Source organism: Peromyscus californicus, unplaced genomic scaffold (genome assembly GCF_007827085.1).
Source record: "Peromyscus californicus insignis strain IS unplaced genomic scaffold, ASM782708v3 Scaffold_4__1_contigs__length_199733344, whole genome shotgun sequence".
NCBI lineage: Eukaryota > Metazoa > Chordata > Mammalia > Rodentia > Cricetidae > Peromyscus > Peromyscus californicus.
Genome location: NW_026294562.1, coordinates 37,530,613 through 37,548,808, shown reverse-complemented (window position 1 = coordinate 37,548,808; position 18,196 = coordinate 37,530,613). Strand labels below are relative to the sequence as shown.

Here is an 18,196-nt window from a genome sequence, read left to right as displayed (position 1 = left end):
GTTCCTGCTTCCTGCTTCCTGTCCTGACTTCCCTCAGTGATGGACCGTGACGTGGAAATGGTAAGATGAAATCAACCCTTTCCTCGCCAGGTTGCTGTTGGTCATGGTGTTTACCACAGCAACACAGAGCAAACAAGGGCACACAGAGAAAGGAACTCAATAAACGTTTGTTGAGGAGCAAGTGAATTAGCCACAGCAAGCAAGAGACACCAAAAGTGATGGCATTTGGAGCGAAGCATTCATAATTCTGGAATGTTCTTTAATGATAGGCAAACAATTTAAAATGGATTTTCTTATCGGCAGATCTGGGACTTTAACAAGATGTCACTTCCTGGAGAAGAGCAGGGTCATCTCCTCAGAGGGGGGCTTCAGAGATGTTTTTCATTTTCCTGGATTTTTTCTTTAATAGAATATTTTTATTAATTTTTTGAGAATTTCACAGAATGTGTCTCTGTGATTTCTGCTTTTATTCTTTTTGCTTGTTTGTTTAATATATTTTTAGAACACGATACCTAAGTATTGCATCTTCCTCTTTCCTGCCACTCTCTCCTCCCCAATTCCCCTCCCAAGTTCATGGTCTCTTTTTTTTAATTATTGTTACATGTACACACATATGCACATGTGTGTATATATGCACACATGTATATATAACCTATGGAGTCCATTTAGCTTGTATGTACATGTGTCCAAGGCTGACCACTTGGGGTTGGACAACCTATGTGGTAGCTTCTTCCTGAAGAGACTGTTCCTCCCTCTCTCCCAGGCATTGACCACCAGTAGCTCTTATCTAAGGGTGGGGCAATATAGAATTTTCCCTGTCCATATATTGGCATGTCAACTGGTTATGCTAATCTTTATTGAGGTATCCACATTGTTGAGATTTCATGAGTACCACTGCCCTGTGGTATATAGAGGACACTATCTCACAGAAGTCATCCTGGTCCTCTGACTCTTACAGTCTTTCCACCCTCTCTTCTGTGATTTCCCCTGAGCCTTAGGTGTAGGGGTTCACGGGAGATGTATCAGTTGGGGTTGGGTGTGACGTAAGTAAAAAGCAGTCCCCCTTCTTTTCCTAAGACCAGGTCCTATGTCAGGGTAATAGCCAGCAGTGCTGGGGCCTCTGCCATGCCTTTGACTCTCCAAAACTATGAGTTAAACCAGCCTTTCCTCTTTCTAACACTGGTGCCTTGGGTACTTTATTGTAAGAACAACTCCCCTGGTGAAAGATCACACCTGAGCATGATAGAGCAGGCTCCACCAGGACATTGTATTGGCAGAGCATCAACTGCCCCTCAGGGGCTGCCCCTTCTAGACGTTTTAATAGGAAGAATGTAACTTCCCCTCATGGCTAGGACACTGGATAGCTGAAGTGTGATCCTAACTAGTCTTATCAATAAACACCAGGAGTTAAATATCAGGGTAATAACCTGAAAGAACAGAGAAGCAAAGGAGCAGCCACCAATGACTTCTTACCTCTCCAGGTCCTCAGACCAAAAAGGGGTCTGAGATCCTGTCTCCACCTGTCTTATATTCCTGTCTCCACCTCCTAATTGTACTGGGATTAAAGGCATGAGCCTCCTAAGTGCTGGGATCAAAGGCATGAGCCTCCCAAGTGCTGAGATTAAAGGTGTGCACCACCACTGCCTGACCTCTATGGTTAACTAGTGGCTAGCTCTGCCCTCTGATCTGCAGGCAAGCTTTATTTGTCAGAACACAAAGTATCAGACAACAAATGGCAGTCTCTGTTGGTTGGAACTGAAAGCCTTTAGCTTCCTGAAGCCATGACACTCACTGCCAGGCTGGTTTTCTCTTGGTGCCCTTTTCCCATTTGGATCAACTTACTTATTTTTGAAAGAAGGAATTTATTCCTTTATTCATTGGGCTCTGAGTTACTTACTACATCCTAATAACCTGAAATCTTTTCTCTGGAAGGTATTCCTCCTCCCTTCCTCCCTCTTCTTCTCATCATTATCTTTATTAGTACTGCCAACATCATAGTTTATGTCATCCTCTGGAGTTCTTTAAAAGAAACTTTTGAGCAAAACCCAGATATTTTATATCTCCACCAAGCACACTTTTCTATAGAGAGCATTGAAGGCACTGTTGAAAACTACAACAGAGACTGCCCTGTGCCCCCTCTGACCATCCTCCCCTGCTTTCTTCACAAGAACACCCAACTTCGGTTGTGTGCATGTGAACACTCAGTATGATGTGTACATTTCTCAACCCCAAAAGTTCTCAACACTGGGCCTTGATCATATGTGTCTGTCCATGTCTGTGAGCCATCTTAAAAGCGATGTATCCTTGACCCTTCTTTACTCTCCCCTGTTCCTAACTAGGACATGAATATGGTAGTTGGAGTTCTTACCGTCTCGAGCCCTGAGAATGAAGACGGGGTAGGGGAGGCAGCAGAGGTGGCGGCAGTAGCTAACTCTCCTGATAGAGCTTGAGTGTAGTTTCATTACAGAACTGTGTCCCTTGAGGGCCCATGTGGTAAAAAGCTTGGACTCCAAGGTGGTAGAACCACTGGGATGTGGGGCCTAGTAGCAGGTATTTGGGCTATTCAGGGTATACTCATAAAGTGGTATAGGCCCCCCAGTAGCTCTCTCTCTAACATCCTGTCTGCCAACATTAGCACTTTCACACATGTTTCTGCCATGATGTGACTGTAGCTGGGAGGATCTTCACCAGAATTGAGGCCATGCCTTGCCCTTGAACCTCCAAAACTGATTTAAACAAACCTTTTCTCTTTGTAACATTAGATGCCTCAGGCATTTTGTCATAGTAATAATGCAGTGATCTCAACTTAGTTATGTCCAATCAGAACTACAACCCAGCCTATGGCCCCCAAAATGTCATTAAATGAGAGTTTTCCCTAGCAATCTCTGAGACCTTGACTGAATCACTCATTTCTTTCATGTTTCTGGTGCTCCTGGCCCCTCCTGATTTGATAAGATGCGTGTAAAGAAATCCTATTTGAGAGGTTGAATACTTTGTCTTCAGTCTCCTGAGTCTGTCTGTAATGCATCAGAAGACTTGACTAGTGGCTTAGCAGAGAAAGGGCAAAGTTAATATAAAATCAGAAAACAAACACTACTAGAGCAATAAATTGAGGTTTGTTACAGAGTAACAAAGAAATTCATTCTCACAAATCACTCTGTGAACAAGTTTATCACAAAACAGTTCATGATGGTGTGTCTCGTATTTTACTTTTGTAGCTTTTGGCTGAACTGCTGACCAGATTAGGAAATGGGCAAATGCTTACAATATGTACACAGTTCACATATGTTTTAGTGGGATGTCTGTGAGATACAGTCAAAACCCTATCATCACAATTAATGGGAGAGATAAATGTTCAGGGGATTTAATGGATTTTGGCCGGCATACAGACATTCACAGATGTGTCTTAAAAGAATAACAAAACAACAACAAAAATCCTCCCACCAACCAAATTTTCCAAAGACATAGTCTTGTGGCGTCCAACATGTGTCTATGAAAGTGCCTGACAGAGGGGACAAAGAACACAGAATTTCTCATTCGTCACAACTTCATAAGATGTTAATTAGGAGATGGGTCAAAGGGCAATAGACCTAGTCCTGGGTCACTAACTAAAAGCCTGATGTCCATACGAAGAAGAGCTAAAGAGAATCAACAACCATTAGCTACCAGGTAAGCAGAACATCTGTGGATATGGGAAGCCACACGACAGTCATCCTAAAGACTCACTGTGTTGTGACAGGTACAGGACCCACAGCAAGGGGCCTCACAAGCTACATGACAGATACAGAGGCCGACTCAAGCCACTAGCCTTTAAAGGCTAAGTCCTAAATGCGAACTGTATTTTTGTTTTTTTAAATCTTTCTCAAGACAGGGTTTTTCCTTTGTAGCTCTGGCTGTCCTGGAACTCACTCTGTAGACCAGGCTCATAGATGCTGGGATTAAAGGTGTGAGCCACCACAGCATGTGAAATGTTTCCCATAGGTTCATGTGTTTGAACACTTGGCCTCCAGCTGCTGGAACTGTTTGGGCAGGTTGTGGTACCTAGAAGGTGGGGCTTCCCCAGAGGAAGTGGGTCACGGAGGTGAGTGTGGAGGTTCTACTGACCAGTCATGCTTCCTGTTCTCACTCTGCTGCCTGACTACAGATACCTTGTGACCTCCTGCCTCCTGCTCTTCTTACCATGACTTCCCCGATGTGATGGAATGATCCCCTTGAACTGTAAGCCAGGACAGACCCTTCTTGTCTTCAGTTGCTTCTTGTCAGACACTTGCTCATAGCAATGAAAAAAGTAACTAGCACAGTATAGAGCCGAAGACCCATCGTGAGACTAATCCAGCATGCCTCGGTCTGGTGTCTGCAGAACACAGTCTGACAGTAACTGCCCGTCTTCCCTGAGCTCCTACCATGGACAACACTGCTCTAACTAAGCAAGTCATGTATTTCCCCATCTTCTACTCAGGAAGGAGAGTGCTCCCATCATCCTCATTTAGGAAAGAAGACCAGAAGAATCAGGTTGCCAAGCCAGGAAACATCAGAGTCAGAGTTCAAACCCACACACAGATTTCAAGAGTTGCTCAGAGAAGACCACGTCCCAGTTTCTGTGGAAGCCTAAATACCCTGGCAGCTCTAAATGCTTGCTCTTCTCAAATGGTGTTGTCTTCCCCCACCCCACCCCTAGGGAAGATCTTTAAAGATAAAAGATCTTTAGGAAGCTGTGCCTTCATGATTTCAGAACACTTCCCTTGTCTGTCCTTGTGCTTCGGATGGGTAGCCCTCTCAGAATCTGGTCAAATGCCTTCTAAAATATCCATTAATGTTGTTGTAGTGTGAAGTTTGCTTGACGAAGACAGAATGTAGAGGTGGAGATCAGTGCCAGAAGTAATGTGCTGAACCAAACAGTGGGCCAAGAACACAAGGAAGGCTGAAAATGGTTGTGTTTGTTGGTTTGCTTTGAGAAGTGAAAAACTGAAGGTGGGTAAGGAAAGAAGATAATAACAGAGTAGAGGAGATAATGGGGAGATGGAGGGAGGGAGGAGGGAGGGAGGAAGAACGGGGTCCAGGTGGTGTGGATAGGAGAGGACAAGGACTGTGTGACCGTGAATAAGTAAAGGTCATGGATGGCTGCGCAGATGGACCCTGCCTTGACAAAACCAAAAATCAAAGACCAAAGACCAAAAAAAAAAAAAAAGGTTACTGGCAAGCACTACCATTATCAGTAAATAGCATAGTAGAGGATTTGCAGGGGCATAAGGAGGTTAAAAGAAGGGGACCCTGAACTCCCTTCTGAAACTATACCCTAATACCCTCAGGACTTTCGCAGCCCAAAGGTGCTGCAATTACCACTTTGAGTGGGCAAAAAGAGCAAATGCATCCACTAGTCATCATTTGGTCTGAGAAGGAATGACCTTCATCCTGGCTCTGCTTACGGAGGGGAGAGGCTTAAGGCTGTCCACCCATCCTGCTGTCTAGGGCCCTGGTGAAAACTCCAACCAGGGTCGAGACTCAAGGAAATGTGTTTAGTGTCTTTGTCTCTCGGACTCACAAGCAGAGTGCCACAGGGTGTGAGGTTTCGAAATCCTGCAGACATTTGCTTTATCAACTTTGCCCTGGAGAGACAGAGCAAGGAGCCTGATGATGTGAGCAAGCAACACCTTCCAAGAGAGCGGAAAGGGGACTAACCAGGTCAAATGAGCCGCTGGGTCAAGGTTCACCTGAGGCCAGCCTATGCTTTGTGTGGGCCAAACACTGCTTAACTATTTAGGTCCCACTTCATCTAGTTTCTCTCCTGTTCTCTACAAAGACCCTGACAGATACAATCTGAGTCCTGGATAGAGATCTTGCTGTCTCAAATGCAGGCCTGAACTCACCAAAGAGTTGTCCTCAATGCTGGGATAGAAACCACTGATACAATTGGATTTACTGACAGCAGACTCTGGAACAGAGTCTGTAAATCCAAATGACACAGTCACACCTCAGGTAGACACCAGATCTGAGATGCAATGAAGGATGCTCAGACCTGGCCTCTACCCTCACCTGTGCAGAGTACATGGGCAGAGATGCCTAGGGTCTTTTTTTTTTTTTTTTTTTTTAAGGCTCGGGTATCTGAAATGCAACCACTAGCACATTCCTTTCTGAAGAAACTCATCGCACTTAATCAATACCACTTATGTATTGGGTCACCAGTGTTGTCTGTCTTGGATTTAAAACTCTCAGAGAGAAGAAATTTTATCCGCTTACCCCACTTGCACAGAAGGCAGCCTGGCCAAGCTGCTGAAACCAGATCAACACCCTTGGGGCAGCCATTCACGATGATATTACAGCTGGGAAGACGGTGTAAACTCAAACTTTACCTTGAACCCCTGTCAGTATTTTCCTGGAAGTCTCAATTAAAGCCAGGAACAGCTTCCTCCCAAGCTTGACTAATGAGAGGGGCATGCTCAAACAAACAAACAAACAAACAAACAAAAACCAGGATCAAAATTACAAGGCATTTTGTGTTCAAAGTATTTATGTGTATCCTGTGTCACCCACCACCATTTGGGCAATATGTCTCTCCTGCACAGTGATCTCCAAGCCAACCAACACAAGCGACACCCATTCACGGTACAGGCAGAACTTTTGTTGTTCTAAGCAGCAGGAATAGTAAAGAAGCAAGATTTGAGGCAGACAATCTGAGGGTTACAGCCTTGATGGCGTCTTTGTCATGTGACCCTAGACAAGCTATGTAACCTCTTAGCATCGTCTATTTTCTACAAATGCCATGTCCACACTACAACCGGCTCCAAATATTTCCATGGCTTTGTGTGACAAATCGTATGCTTACATCAGAGCTCACTGGAGATAAAAATGCAGTCACACTGTCCTCTCCCCTCAGTTGGGCAGTCAGCAATTCCAGCAGCGCCTCAATTTCCCCTGTGTGCCTCCCTCACATCTCATTCATTCCTTCCTCAAGTAAAACCAATATTTAGCAAGCATTTGAGCCCTGTGACAAACCCAGCTTACCATGACCCTGGGAGGTTAGAACTTAAAAGCCATCTAGTTTTTTGTTGTTAGTAAGAGTTACAAAAAAAAGCATTTCAAAATAGAAGCATATACAAAAGTCACAACATTCTCACGTCCTGGAAGATGCGGTGGGCCTAAGGTGGATTCCTCGCTCTCTGTCATGGAAAGGCGGTGCTCCATGCCAAGCACGTGCATCAGAGTTACACAGCAGAGGCTGGCTTCCCTCTATCTTTTTTTTAGGGTGTGGTCAATAAATGTGACTACTGATCTTCAAATCTTAAAAACTTCCAGCTCTAACTGAAAGGTAAGTCTTCGTCAAAGGAGACCAGATTGCTGGTAACGCATATATATATGTTCTCGTGTGGCACAAAGAGGAAAAACAAATCCAGAGATCTCTCCCATCTCCTGACTCCAACCAGCATTTTCGGAATTCGTATGTGAAAACCTCCATGATGATAAAGGGAGTCACCCACAGTAGTAAGTGATGGTTCCTGCTGCTGGCCATAGAGGAAGGCTCAAAAGAAATACACTCTTCACTTCTACACAAATGGGTTTGATTGTGTTGTTGCTCTTATTAAAGTGTAACTTACAAAATATAAGATTCCTCCCCCCACTCCTTCATTTTAATTGTATAGCCCCATGGATCTTAGCAAGTCTATACAACTGTATAAATGCCACCATCATCAAGACGCTGAGCATTTTTATCTGTCCAGTTACCTCTGTACTCTTCACAGTCACCAACAAGATGGCTTTCTAAATCACTAACCCATCTCTCCAGCCCTGAGATCGCTTTCTACAATAGATAACTATTTTAAGTCACGAAGAATAAAAGGAGGTTATTAAAGCAAACACAACCTCCACAAGCCAAGATGAAGCTACAAAGAATGTCATACCCCGAGTACTGGAAACCTCTGAAACCCTGCTTTAATCTTTTTTTTTTTTTTTTTTTTTTTGGTTTTTCGAGACAGGGTTTCTCTGTGTAGCTTTGCGCCTTTCCTGGGACTCACTTGGTAGCCCAGGCTGGCCTCGAACTCACAGAGATCCGCCTGGCTCTGCCTCCCGAGTGCTGGGATTAAAGGCGTGCGCCACCACCGCCCGGCCCCTGCTTTAATCTTAAACCCAGCACATATCTAGAAGGCTGAAGATGTCGTGACAGTGGGTGGGTGGGATCTCCTTGTACAGGATCAGAGGCCACCAGCCAATTTTCAGGAAGGAGAGAGGTGTGGTTTTTATGCTTTAGGATAAGGTGCTTGGGAGAATCCAGAATATGAGATGAAGAGCAGGAGTCCAGTTTATCGATTATTGCAATAACCCAAGAAGAACGTGATGGGAACCAGAAGCAGTAAACGCAAGATCACCAGTACCAGAAACCTAGTTTATGTAAGAAGCCAATTTTAAAAAGGGAAGGGTTTTCTCATTGGGCCAATTATGAAATGATGGGTATGACAAACTTATCTGAGTCTGAGGTCCCCTAAAGGAGAGAGACTGGAACTACAGTGAGCAAGTTGAGAGGTCCAGAATGGCTAATGTGTCAGTTGCCCTGATGATATTTTGGTTGCCCCCTTTCATTCCTTGATTCCCATTTCCCTCAGTGTCCTGCTCTTCTTCCTAAAGGCCCCTTCTGGGTTGGTCAGTAGGAGGCACCAGCAGGAGACTGAGGGTGAGGGGACAGAGGTCCTTCCTTATTTCTCCCTCCCTACAAGTTCAGTCCCCCTCCAACAGCTGGCTTCACTGCTCCAGAGCCCGCGGTGCTGGACTTCACTGACCCTTGCCCTTGACCCTCCAGTCCTAAGGGATGCTCATCTGTTACTGCTAGTCACATTGGCCTTCCTATTCTTTTCTGACCTTATGGTGTTTCCTTAACTTCATGCATGCCTCCACAGACGATTAGATTCTCTTTGGTAAGCCTCTTTTTTTTTTTAAGGTGAATTTTTGATGATGTGTATGCAAGTGTGTCTGTGAGGAGGTATGCTCACATGAGTGGAGAGCAGAAGGAGGCATCAGATTCCCTGGAGCTGGAGTTCTAGGCAGTTGTGAACTGACCAATGCGGTTGCTAGGAACCGAACTCAGGGTCCTCCACAAGAGCAGCTCTTTTGAGAGCACTGTCTCGTTCCTGCCCACATCCTAACGGGTGAGAAGAGTTTCATGGCAACCTATGATAAAGGCTTTCCCAATTTTTCTCTCTGCTGTCTCAGTATAGAAGACGCGGCCATATTTATCTGCTGAGACAAAATGCTTCCATCATTCTTTTGCAAAAGCAACCTATGGAAGCTGAGTGATCAGGCACTAACTCCTATCACTATGTTTCTCATTGCCATGTACATCATGGCTGAAGCAGGAGATGAAACAGCACAGAGCTGTGGATGTGGCAAGGGTCAAGGTTGCCATACATCAGTAGAGACTTGCATACTTGCAGGATTAACACTGTCTGAATTCCAGGAACCAGCTGAGCATGATCAAGATAAGCAACAGTCCGTATTTTAGACTGAGGATTGGCAGCAGACCACAGCAAACCACAGACTCGGGGTAAGTGCTTGCATATGTGTTAGATGGGACTTCTCATCCCAGCCTCACGGCCAGGCCCAGCTGCATGTTTCTGATGGCCCATGACCTATCTGTGACCTCCTCAGAGAGTCTTTCTGTAACTACCCTTTCTCAGCAAAATGCACCCTCCTCACCAAGTTTTAATGTACCAAGTTCACATCCTCACACCTTATATTACAATTTGTGTGTCTATATTGTTCCTTTGCATGTTATTTTCTGCCTTTCCCATTAGATAGTGAGTTCTGTCACAGCCGAGACCACATCCAGGGCATAGAAAAGTGCTTATAAAATATTCTGTAGTGAATAAATACTAAATATACAAGTGGCACCAAAGGTAAAGGAAAGATTGAAGGCTACGATGTGTCACTATCCTGTTTGCACATATGGACTTTTGTGGCCTTGTTTGTAGTCAAAACATACTTCTCATAGCTGGGTCCTTTGGATGTCTTCAAGGAGTGATGTCTCAAAGGAGTGGAACTCTCCCTAGTAAGTAAAGCTTGAGGCTGCATGTTTGACTTGCTTTTCACAGCCTTCGGCACAGCCCCAAGCACAGATGGGAGCTTCATAAATATTACTGAACGATGATGACACCAAGGATTATTTAATACCTCCATGTGGGTGGAGATGGACCTTGGGCCACAAATATACTTTGAATGTGCATTGCTTCTCCAATCATCTGTACCAGAGTGTTTTCATCAACGACTATGCCACAAATCAGACACATACAGATGACAGAGTCCCCAAAGAATGCCATTTTCAAAGCTGAAATATTATTATGCAGGGGTAAATGCAATCTGTTTTAGTGACACTGTAAGAATAGAAATTAAAGACAATGAAAGTCTCTTCTTGGGAAACACCAGTTTTAATCTGTGAATAATGAAAGTTTAGATAGTTCATCAGTTTCAAAGGTGCCCACCATTCTGAAATACCAGGAGTTAGTGGGCCTTTGGATATATCTCAAGCATTCAAATGTTACCCTGGCATTTATGGATACAATTCTATGGTTCCATTCACTTAAAATAATAATAATAATAATAATAATAAGTAATTTGGGAAACAAAATGAAGACGGACTTTTGAAGCTGTATTTGTTCACCAGGAAGAAAGAGGCTTATAAAGTGTCCATCATGAGAATCCACAAGGGAGCTACCCAGCAGATCAAATACCCAAAACAAATCAGCACGTCAGAGCCCCACAGAATTCTGAATCCCAACCAGCAAGCATGAATAATCCTTTTAAACGGTCGCTCACATATCAGAACAGGCCCTTTGTGAATCTCTAGGCAAGGCCTCTGGCTTCTGACTGAACAGAGGTTTTCTTGGGAAAGTGGATGAAGCGAAATCAAGAGCAACGGGGGCCATTTCCACAAGAAAAGAGGACAAACGGTCTCTGTTGTCAGAATGAAACTTCACTCCTGGCCATGGCTTGGAGAGCTGTCGGCTGCCTCACAGGAGAGCTAGGCAATGTTTTCAATGGTTTCGGCTGAGACTCTCTGGATCTGAGAAGCTGTGATAGTAAACTGTATCAAAAGACACAGGATCGGATCCTGCCAGTTCTCAGGTAACTGTGGGACCCAGCACAAGGCTCTTAACTTTCCTGAAGACTGGTTCATTAATATGAAGAGAGGGATGCTGACACAATGTCCTCACAAAACGATTGTCAACTTAAGGAAGAGATATGCAAATTCTCTCTAAATTATAAAATTGGGCTTAAGTAGAATCCTGAGATATCAAATAAGCTGCAAAGTGCCCAGGATCCTTTCCTTGGGCACCTGCACCATATAGCATTCACTCACAAAGACACACACATACACATAAATAAAAATAAAAAATAATAAAATTCTTTAAAAAAAAAAAAAAACCTCCACTTACAACATGATCAAAATGTGAAAACAGGAATAAATTTAACAAAAACTATGAGACATCTGCATTAAAAACTTGGAAGCTTATATGTAAGTGAAATTGAAGAAAACCTATTTATAAATACATCCATGGATTGGAAGATCCAATATTATTCAAATGTAATCCTCCTCAAATGGCTTCGTGGATTCAACAGAATCTCAGTCAAGGTCCCAACAGCTCTGGTGTGAACTGACATATCAATTCTAAAATGTGTGCAGTAATGGAGAAAGCCTAGTAAATACATATGTACGAACTAGAGCAAGAATGAAAGTGACTGGATGACTGACCTGATTTCAGTGCAGTGTCTTTGTAAAGGCCAGTAAAATAAACAGAATAGGATGAAGAGTCCAAATAGATCCACATACACATGATCAGTCAATACTAGTCAGTGGAAAGAAAAATTCCTCCAATTAATAGAGTTGGAGTGACTGAACATGGGGGAAAAATAATTCTCAACTGTTACCTCACACCACACATTAAAATGAACTAAAAATTGAAAGCACAAATGTAAATGTTATGATTGCAATTATTCACAAGAAAAACACCAGGGAAATATCTTTCTACCCTAGAGCGCAGTGTAGCAATTTCCTCTGAGAACCATCCATCTTGGAGGGAATCTCATTAAGATTCAGGAAGTAAGCAACTGACTGGCTTCAGGAAGTCCCTGAAACTGGCCAGGCACACTAGGTCCCTCCTTTCCCACGCATAAGCTGTAAGGACTGTCAAGAGACTCTCAGATAAGCTGGGCTCCTTAGGTGAAGCTCAGACCAGCCAAGTCACCTGGGAGAAACAGACCAGCCCGATATCCACAGAGGCTCAGACCCCCTTGGGCTGCTGAAAAGGGCACTCCCCAACCTATTGGGCTGCCTGCAGGCTGTGCAGTGTGCTCCAGAGTTCCAACTTTCATGAGCTGTCACTCATGCTGAGCTGAGCTTTGGTGATGCAGCTGTCTTTGAGTCACTTCCGCTCCTGTACGTAACCCCTCCCCCAAATTCCTGGAAGCAACCTCAATAAAACCCACCTCACCAAGGTGGACTTTGGTGGTATCCTTACTGGGAGCTGTCTTCAGTCATTATCTGGGGTGAGTAGATGCTTGCTCATGTCTCCCAGGAATAGTATCACACAACAAGAGTAAACAAACATTTCTCACACAAGTCAAAAGCAGTTGTAGTAACAATGTAATTAGTGAAGCATCCGAAAAAAAATAGTAAACTGGATTTGATAAAAAAATTTAGAAAATCTGCCCATCAAAAAACACTAATTAGAAAATGAAAAGTGGAGATAATTCAACCAGAAAAGTGCTTGCCTTGAATTTAATGCCCCAAATCCATGTTAGAAAGCTGGGTACGATGGCAGACTGGTGATCCCAGCCCTAGGAAGGCAGAGACATGTGGATCCCTAGACCATGTGACAATTTCCAGGTCAGTGAGAGACCCTGTCTCAAAACTGAAATGTGACCAACATCTGAGGAATGATACATGAGGTTGACTTCTGACCTCCATATGCACACACACACACACACACACACACACACACACACACACACGGGGAGGAAGCAAGCTACAGGCAGGGAAAATACAGGCAATACTATACATGACAAAAGATTGATCCAATAAATACAAAAATCCTCCACAAATCAATAACAAAAAACCACAGTAACCCAACTTTAAGTACATGCAAATACTTTTTGGATGAATATATAACGAAAGAAGGTAACAAGTAGCTGATAAGCATATGAAATAATTCAAAGTCATCAGTTATTGGACGGTGAAATTTAAACTATGATAAAATGATATCTAGCACACAATAGCATGGCTTAAGTTAAGAGTCTGTCCCAACCTCCAAATATTGGTGAGGATATGAAGCAAACACAAGCCCCCACATTGCTGAGAAAAGTGTAATATGGAAAATCATTTGTCAGCTTCTTGGATGTACACCTACCCTAAAATCAACATTTATTCTTAGATATTTGCCCAGGAGTAATTGAAATGTGCCAACAACAAAACATTTAAATAACTACCAGCTGCAGAGAGCCCAGATGTCTATCAACAAGAAACTGGAAAAAATGGTGATATTCTCATATATTAATAATACACCGCATAACAAGGGGAGATGTACTTCTGACATATGCAATAATAAGGATAAATCAAAACAAGGGAGGATGACGCGGCAAAGGATCCCACCTGTGTCTAGTCTGAACCAGGCAGGCTTCAACTGATATAAATTACGGTGATGGCTGCAGGTACCGGAAGAGTTGGGGGAGTTGAGGGAGCTATGGGAATAACCCACACCTTCATATGACTGGTGGTTAAATGCATGCTTACACTTTCAGAACTCATTGAGTAGAACTCTCAAGCTAATACATTTCACAGTATGTAACTTTTACTTTATGAATGATTGAGCAAATAACACTACAAGAAAATAGCCACACAATCTAGAAGGTGGAATTCTATAGGGCAACTGACCAGATCTCTCCAAAATCACTGCCAAAGGGCAAGGATTGTGCTAGATAAAGAAAGGCCACAGGACATAACCAGACCCAATGTGTGGTCTTGGACAGGATCTTACTTCAGGAAAACAAACCTTCAAAGTGTTTTGGGGATGTTCAGGGGTGATCTAAATGTCATGTTGGTTTCAGACATTAAAGAAAAACTTACTAATAGAAAATTGAAGATTATGAATTGATTTTTTTTAAAAAGGCAGGTTACAGCAGTCTGAACTTTCTGGTCTTTTTAGTACCATGCATCATGCGTAGATATTGTGTATACAATTTTACATATTGTAATTCTATCTATACAATACATACACAGAACAAGACTCAGCACAGGTGTAAATTTACCTATGACCCCAGGGAACTCTGGGGATGGTGGGATACCTTCTGTCTTCTCATTTGCCTGTGTTTTCTAACTTTCTGCAGGGCACATGTTCCGCTCCTATAGTAATGAACACTGTTTGAAAACATCAGATGCAGGGACAGGAGCGTAGCTGGGCAGCAGAGCACATCCCTAGCATGTCCAGGGCTCTGGGTTTGATCAAATCCAGGTGCCACTGTCAAGGGCCTCCAGAGCGAGCCTCCTGTTGGGAGCTCCCCGCACACCATCATTCCATTCTTACAGCAACCTGTGGTGCAGCATCCCTGCTTTTACTCACTTGATGAAAATGAAAGCGAGCTCTGTGTATAACAGAATCTGACCTCAAACTCCATGCTCTGTTCATTTTACTTTTATATAACCTTCAGATTCAGGAGGACTACACATTTATGAGATATTACTATGTTTCAATGAAATGCATATGGATGAACAAAAAATATTAAATGTAACAAGCCAACAACAAAAAAGCCCAGAGTAGAGGATTCTACGTATGTGACTTTTGGAACAAACAAGCACCTGAGTGATAGAAAGCAGGACTTCATCCATACCTCACCACAGTCTATGTAAGGATGATACTGACATATTAGCACCCCCATATTACAGACAGGAGAAGTAAGACTTAGAGATCAAATAAGAAAGAAGACTCCAGCTCAGGCCACCTGATTCTGACAGGCTACACCACAGCAGATCCCTAAGTCCCAGGCTGTCACCCGGCTTGCAGTGGGACAGGGAGAATGAGTGCCAGCTACCAACAAAGGGGCCTTGGTGTCAGAGGTCTACCACATGGTGAGTCACAGTAACATCCTTACCTGTCCAGAGCCATGCTGGTTGGCATACTCCTCCCGAACCCTCGAACCCCCATCTGACGGAAATACGGAATGCAAGAGAGGTTGGCGGCGATGATGGCCAGGGAGTCCGAGGGACTCACAAAGAAGCCATTTTGGCCAAGGATCATATAACGGTCCTGTGGGAAGGAATGTGTGAAAATTATCAGGGAGAAGCATCTGGTCTTTATACCCAGTTCCCATCATCAGCACAAGCCACTTTCCTGCCGTTTACACAACCGAAAACCATTTGAATAGGCCAAAGGAAGCATGGGAAACCATATAAATTCCTCGGGGGCCCAGAATCTTGACACAGCTGGAATGTGCTCCACCTGCTGAGATGTGTGCCCAGCTACTTCATGCATCCATGGCCTTCCTCCCCCGCACAGACTGGAGAGCTGTAGTAACTGGGAAATAGCTGGGTTTTTAATGTTGTGCTTTCAACAGAGCCAGCGATAAATGAAAACTAATTGCCTGACTATTTTTTTAAAGAAATAATTTCTCAAGAACATACATCAGTCCTGAAACTAAGAGAAGCTGTAGCTGTCTCGTGGTGCTATCTGGCACTGAACAGCAGAACAGAGGCATGCCCCATGCATATGCACTCCAGATTCTCTGGCTTCTGATACTCCTTCCATCACGTGGTGAGAGGGTCACCGACTGGGAACCCTCCAGCTTACCCCATCAGCATCAAATGCAGCTCCAAATCCATATTCTCCCCCTTTCATGGCTTCCAGAAGGGTGGTTGCATAGGTCAGGTTTGGGTCTGGGTGCTGCCCTCCAAAGTCTTCTAGTGGTACACAGTTTATAGCAGAGTTGGCCGGGGCCCCCAGTTCATCACACAGAACTTTTCTCACATAGGGTCCCATAACTAAAAAAGATGGATGAGAATGTAAAAACACTTGAAGAATACTCTTCCCTAGGTATTTTCTTCTGGTTAGAAAAAGACAAAAACAACTCACTTAATAGAAATTCTACCATCATTTTTTAGGCTATAATATAAAATCATATAATTTTATTTTTAGGCTATAATATAAAACAATAATCATATCAATTACCATTTATTGAGCATCTACCACATGTCAGGGACTCCGTTAAGCAGATAAAACAGATGTCAATCATCCAGTGAGATGAATTTTTTTTTTCCTTGTGGTTTCCTAAAACACTGCCTTTAGGAAATCAACTCTATAATAATGATTTATTACCTTCTGTTTTTCATGGATTAAGTACTTCAACTGAGTATATCAAAAGCATTAAAGGGCACTGGTAATTCTCCTTGCATAATTGTTGTAACGTTGCCAAGTTAAGCATCCAAATCCCAGAAGCTTCATATAAAACAAAGCACCTCTTGTAAAACAATGGATGCTGTGCAATGATAGCTGTTGTGTGGACCGGGAGACCTAACTTTAAACCCCTGTGTTAAGAACTGAAAGGATCAGATTACAGAGGGCGAGGTGCATGACTCTACATTCCTGGGCTCTTATCTAATAGTGAGACAAGTCAAATCTACAAATGAGTGGAGAGGGGAGACAAAAGGGAGAGACCTAGTGGGACTCCATGAATTGTGAAAAACAATACCCATAGATGAGACTTCCCAGAGAAAGCAGTGTTTTGAGTAGGACTTGAAGGAAGAATAAAAGTTTGAGAAGGGTGGTAGTAGGGGGACCACACAAGTGGAAGCCATTAAAGCAAGAAAGGAGAGCCTGTGAGAGGGCCACCATGCACTCCTGTCAGCTGAAATGTGGCTGAGATCACTTTCTTTTGTTTCCTCCCAACACGATACAGTTCTTACATCATGAACATCTCTTGCGACCCAAACCCCTTGTCTCTTCCTCTAGAGGAAGCATCAGGTTTCCTTTGGAAAACCACATCTTTCTCCAAATCCACTCAAACAACTAGAGTATTGCTAAATCACACTGTCCCCTCAGGTAGGGAAGTGACCTACATCTGACCACTCTGATCCCCAGTCATCAACCCAAGTGCCTGATTTGAGGATGGACATAAAGTACAAGCCAGGCAATGAGCTGCAAACACAGAACTTGAAGAAGAGGGAGCTGTCTTTTCCATGGGCCAGATCAGGCCAAGAACTTGAAAGAGCTTTTCCTGGAGAATAGCATCAGCCCAGGAAGAAGGAACAAAGCATCCCAACCACATACCCTCAGAGCAAAGCCCCAGGAACGTGAGACCCGAGTGCGCTCAGAGGTCCCAACAGATAGTCAACATGCCAGGCAGCCAAGGGTGCAGTAGAATATTATTTTAAGGTATGTTACTTTTGTTTATGTTGCATTTGTTTAACTCTGTGAAGTTATGTTACTGTGCCTGACTAAAATACCTATGGTCTAATAAAGAACTGAACGGCCAATACCAAGGCAGGAGAAAGAATAGATGGGGCTGGCAGGCAGAAAGACTATAAAGAAGGAGAAATCTGGGAGACAGAGATCTAGCAGCCAGAGAAAGAGTAGGACCACAGGGGCCAGCCACCCAGCTACACAGCAAGTCACAGAGCAAGAGTAAGATTTACAGAAGTAAGAGAACAGGAAAATCCCAGAGGCAAAAGGTAGATGAGATAATTTAAGAAAAGCAGGCAAGAAATAAGCCAAGCTAAGGCCGGGTATTCATAATTAAGAATATGCCTCTATATGTGATTTATTTGGAAGCTGGGTGGCGTGTACCCCAAAAAGAGTAGAACACCAAAAACAATAATACAGGGGTCACCAAAATCTTGAGGTACACTCTAAACATGACTGAAACAAACAGCAAAGAGGAGCGTATTCACACAGGGAGAATGCTTTAAGAGAGATGAACAAGATAGAGCAAGATGGCTGAAATGGAGAAGAAGATGCTACTGAGTGTTGGTAGGAATGCACACGCCGAAGCCCTCGGTATTGCAGGTGTGTATGCAAAGGGAATGGCTACTTTGCACAACAGCTGAGTTCTTTTTTTAAATAATTTATTTATTTTATATGCATTGGTGTTTTATCTGCATGTATGTCTATGTGAGAGTGTCGGGTCTTCTAGAACTGAAGTTACAGACAGTTGTGAGCTGCCATGTGGG

At 43.4% G+C, this 18,196-nt stretch overlaps 1 protein-coding gene across 1 annotated transcript in view; it reads right to left on the bottom strand.

Moving 5' to 3' along the window:
• Positions 1 to 18,196, bottom strand: part of Pgm5 (phosphoglucomutase 5) — a 169,704-nt gene that overhangs the window by 110,937 nt on the left and 40,571 nt on the right. Inside the window, exons 5-6 of the mRNA XM_052713291.1 lie at positions 15,822 to 16,012; positions 15,127 to 15,281 (exon numbers count right to left, since the gene is read on the bottom strand). Of these exons, the coding sequence (XP_052569251.1) occupies positions 15,127 to 15,281; positions 15,822 to 16,012 (346 nt within the window). The remainder of the gene's footprint in view (positions 1 to 15,126; positions 15,282 to 15,821; positions 16,013 to 18,196) is intronic.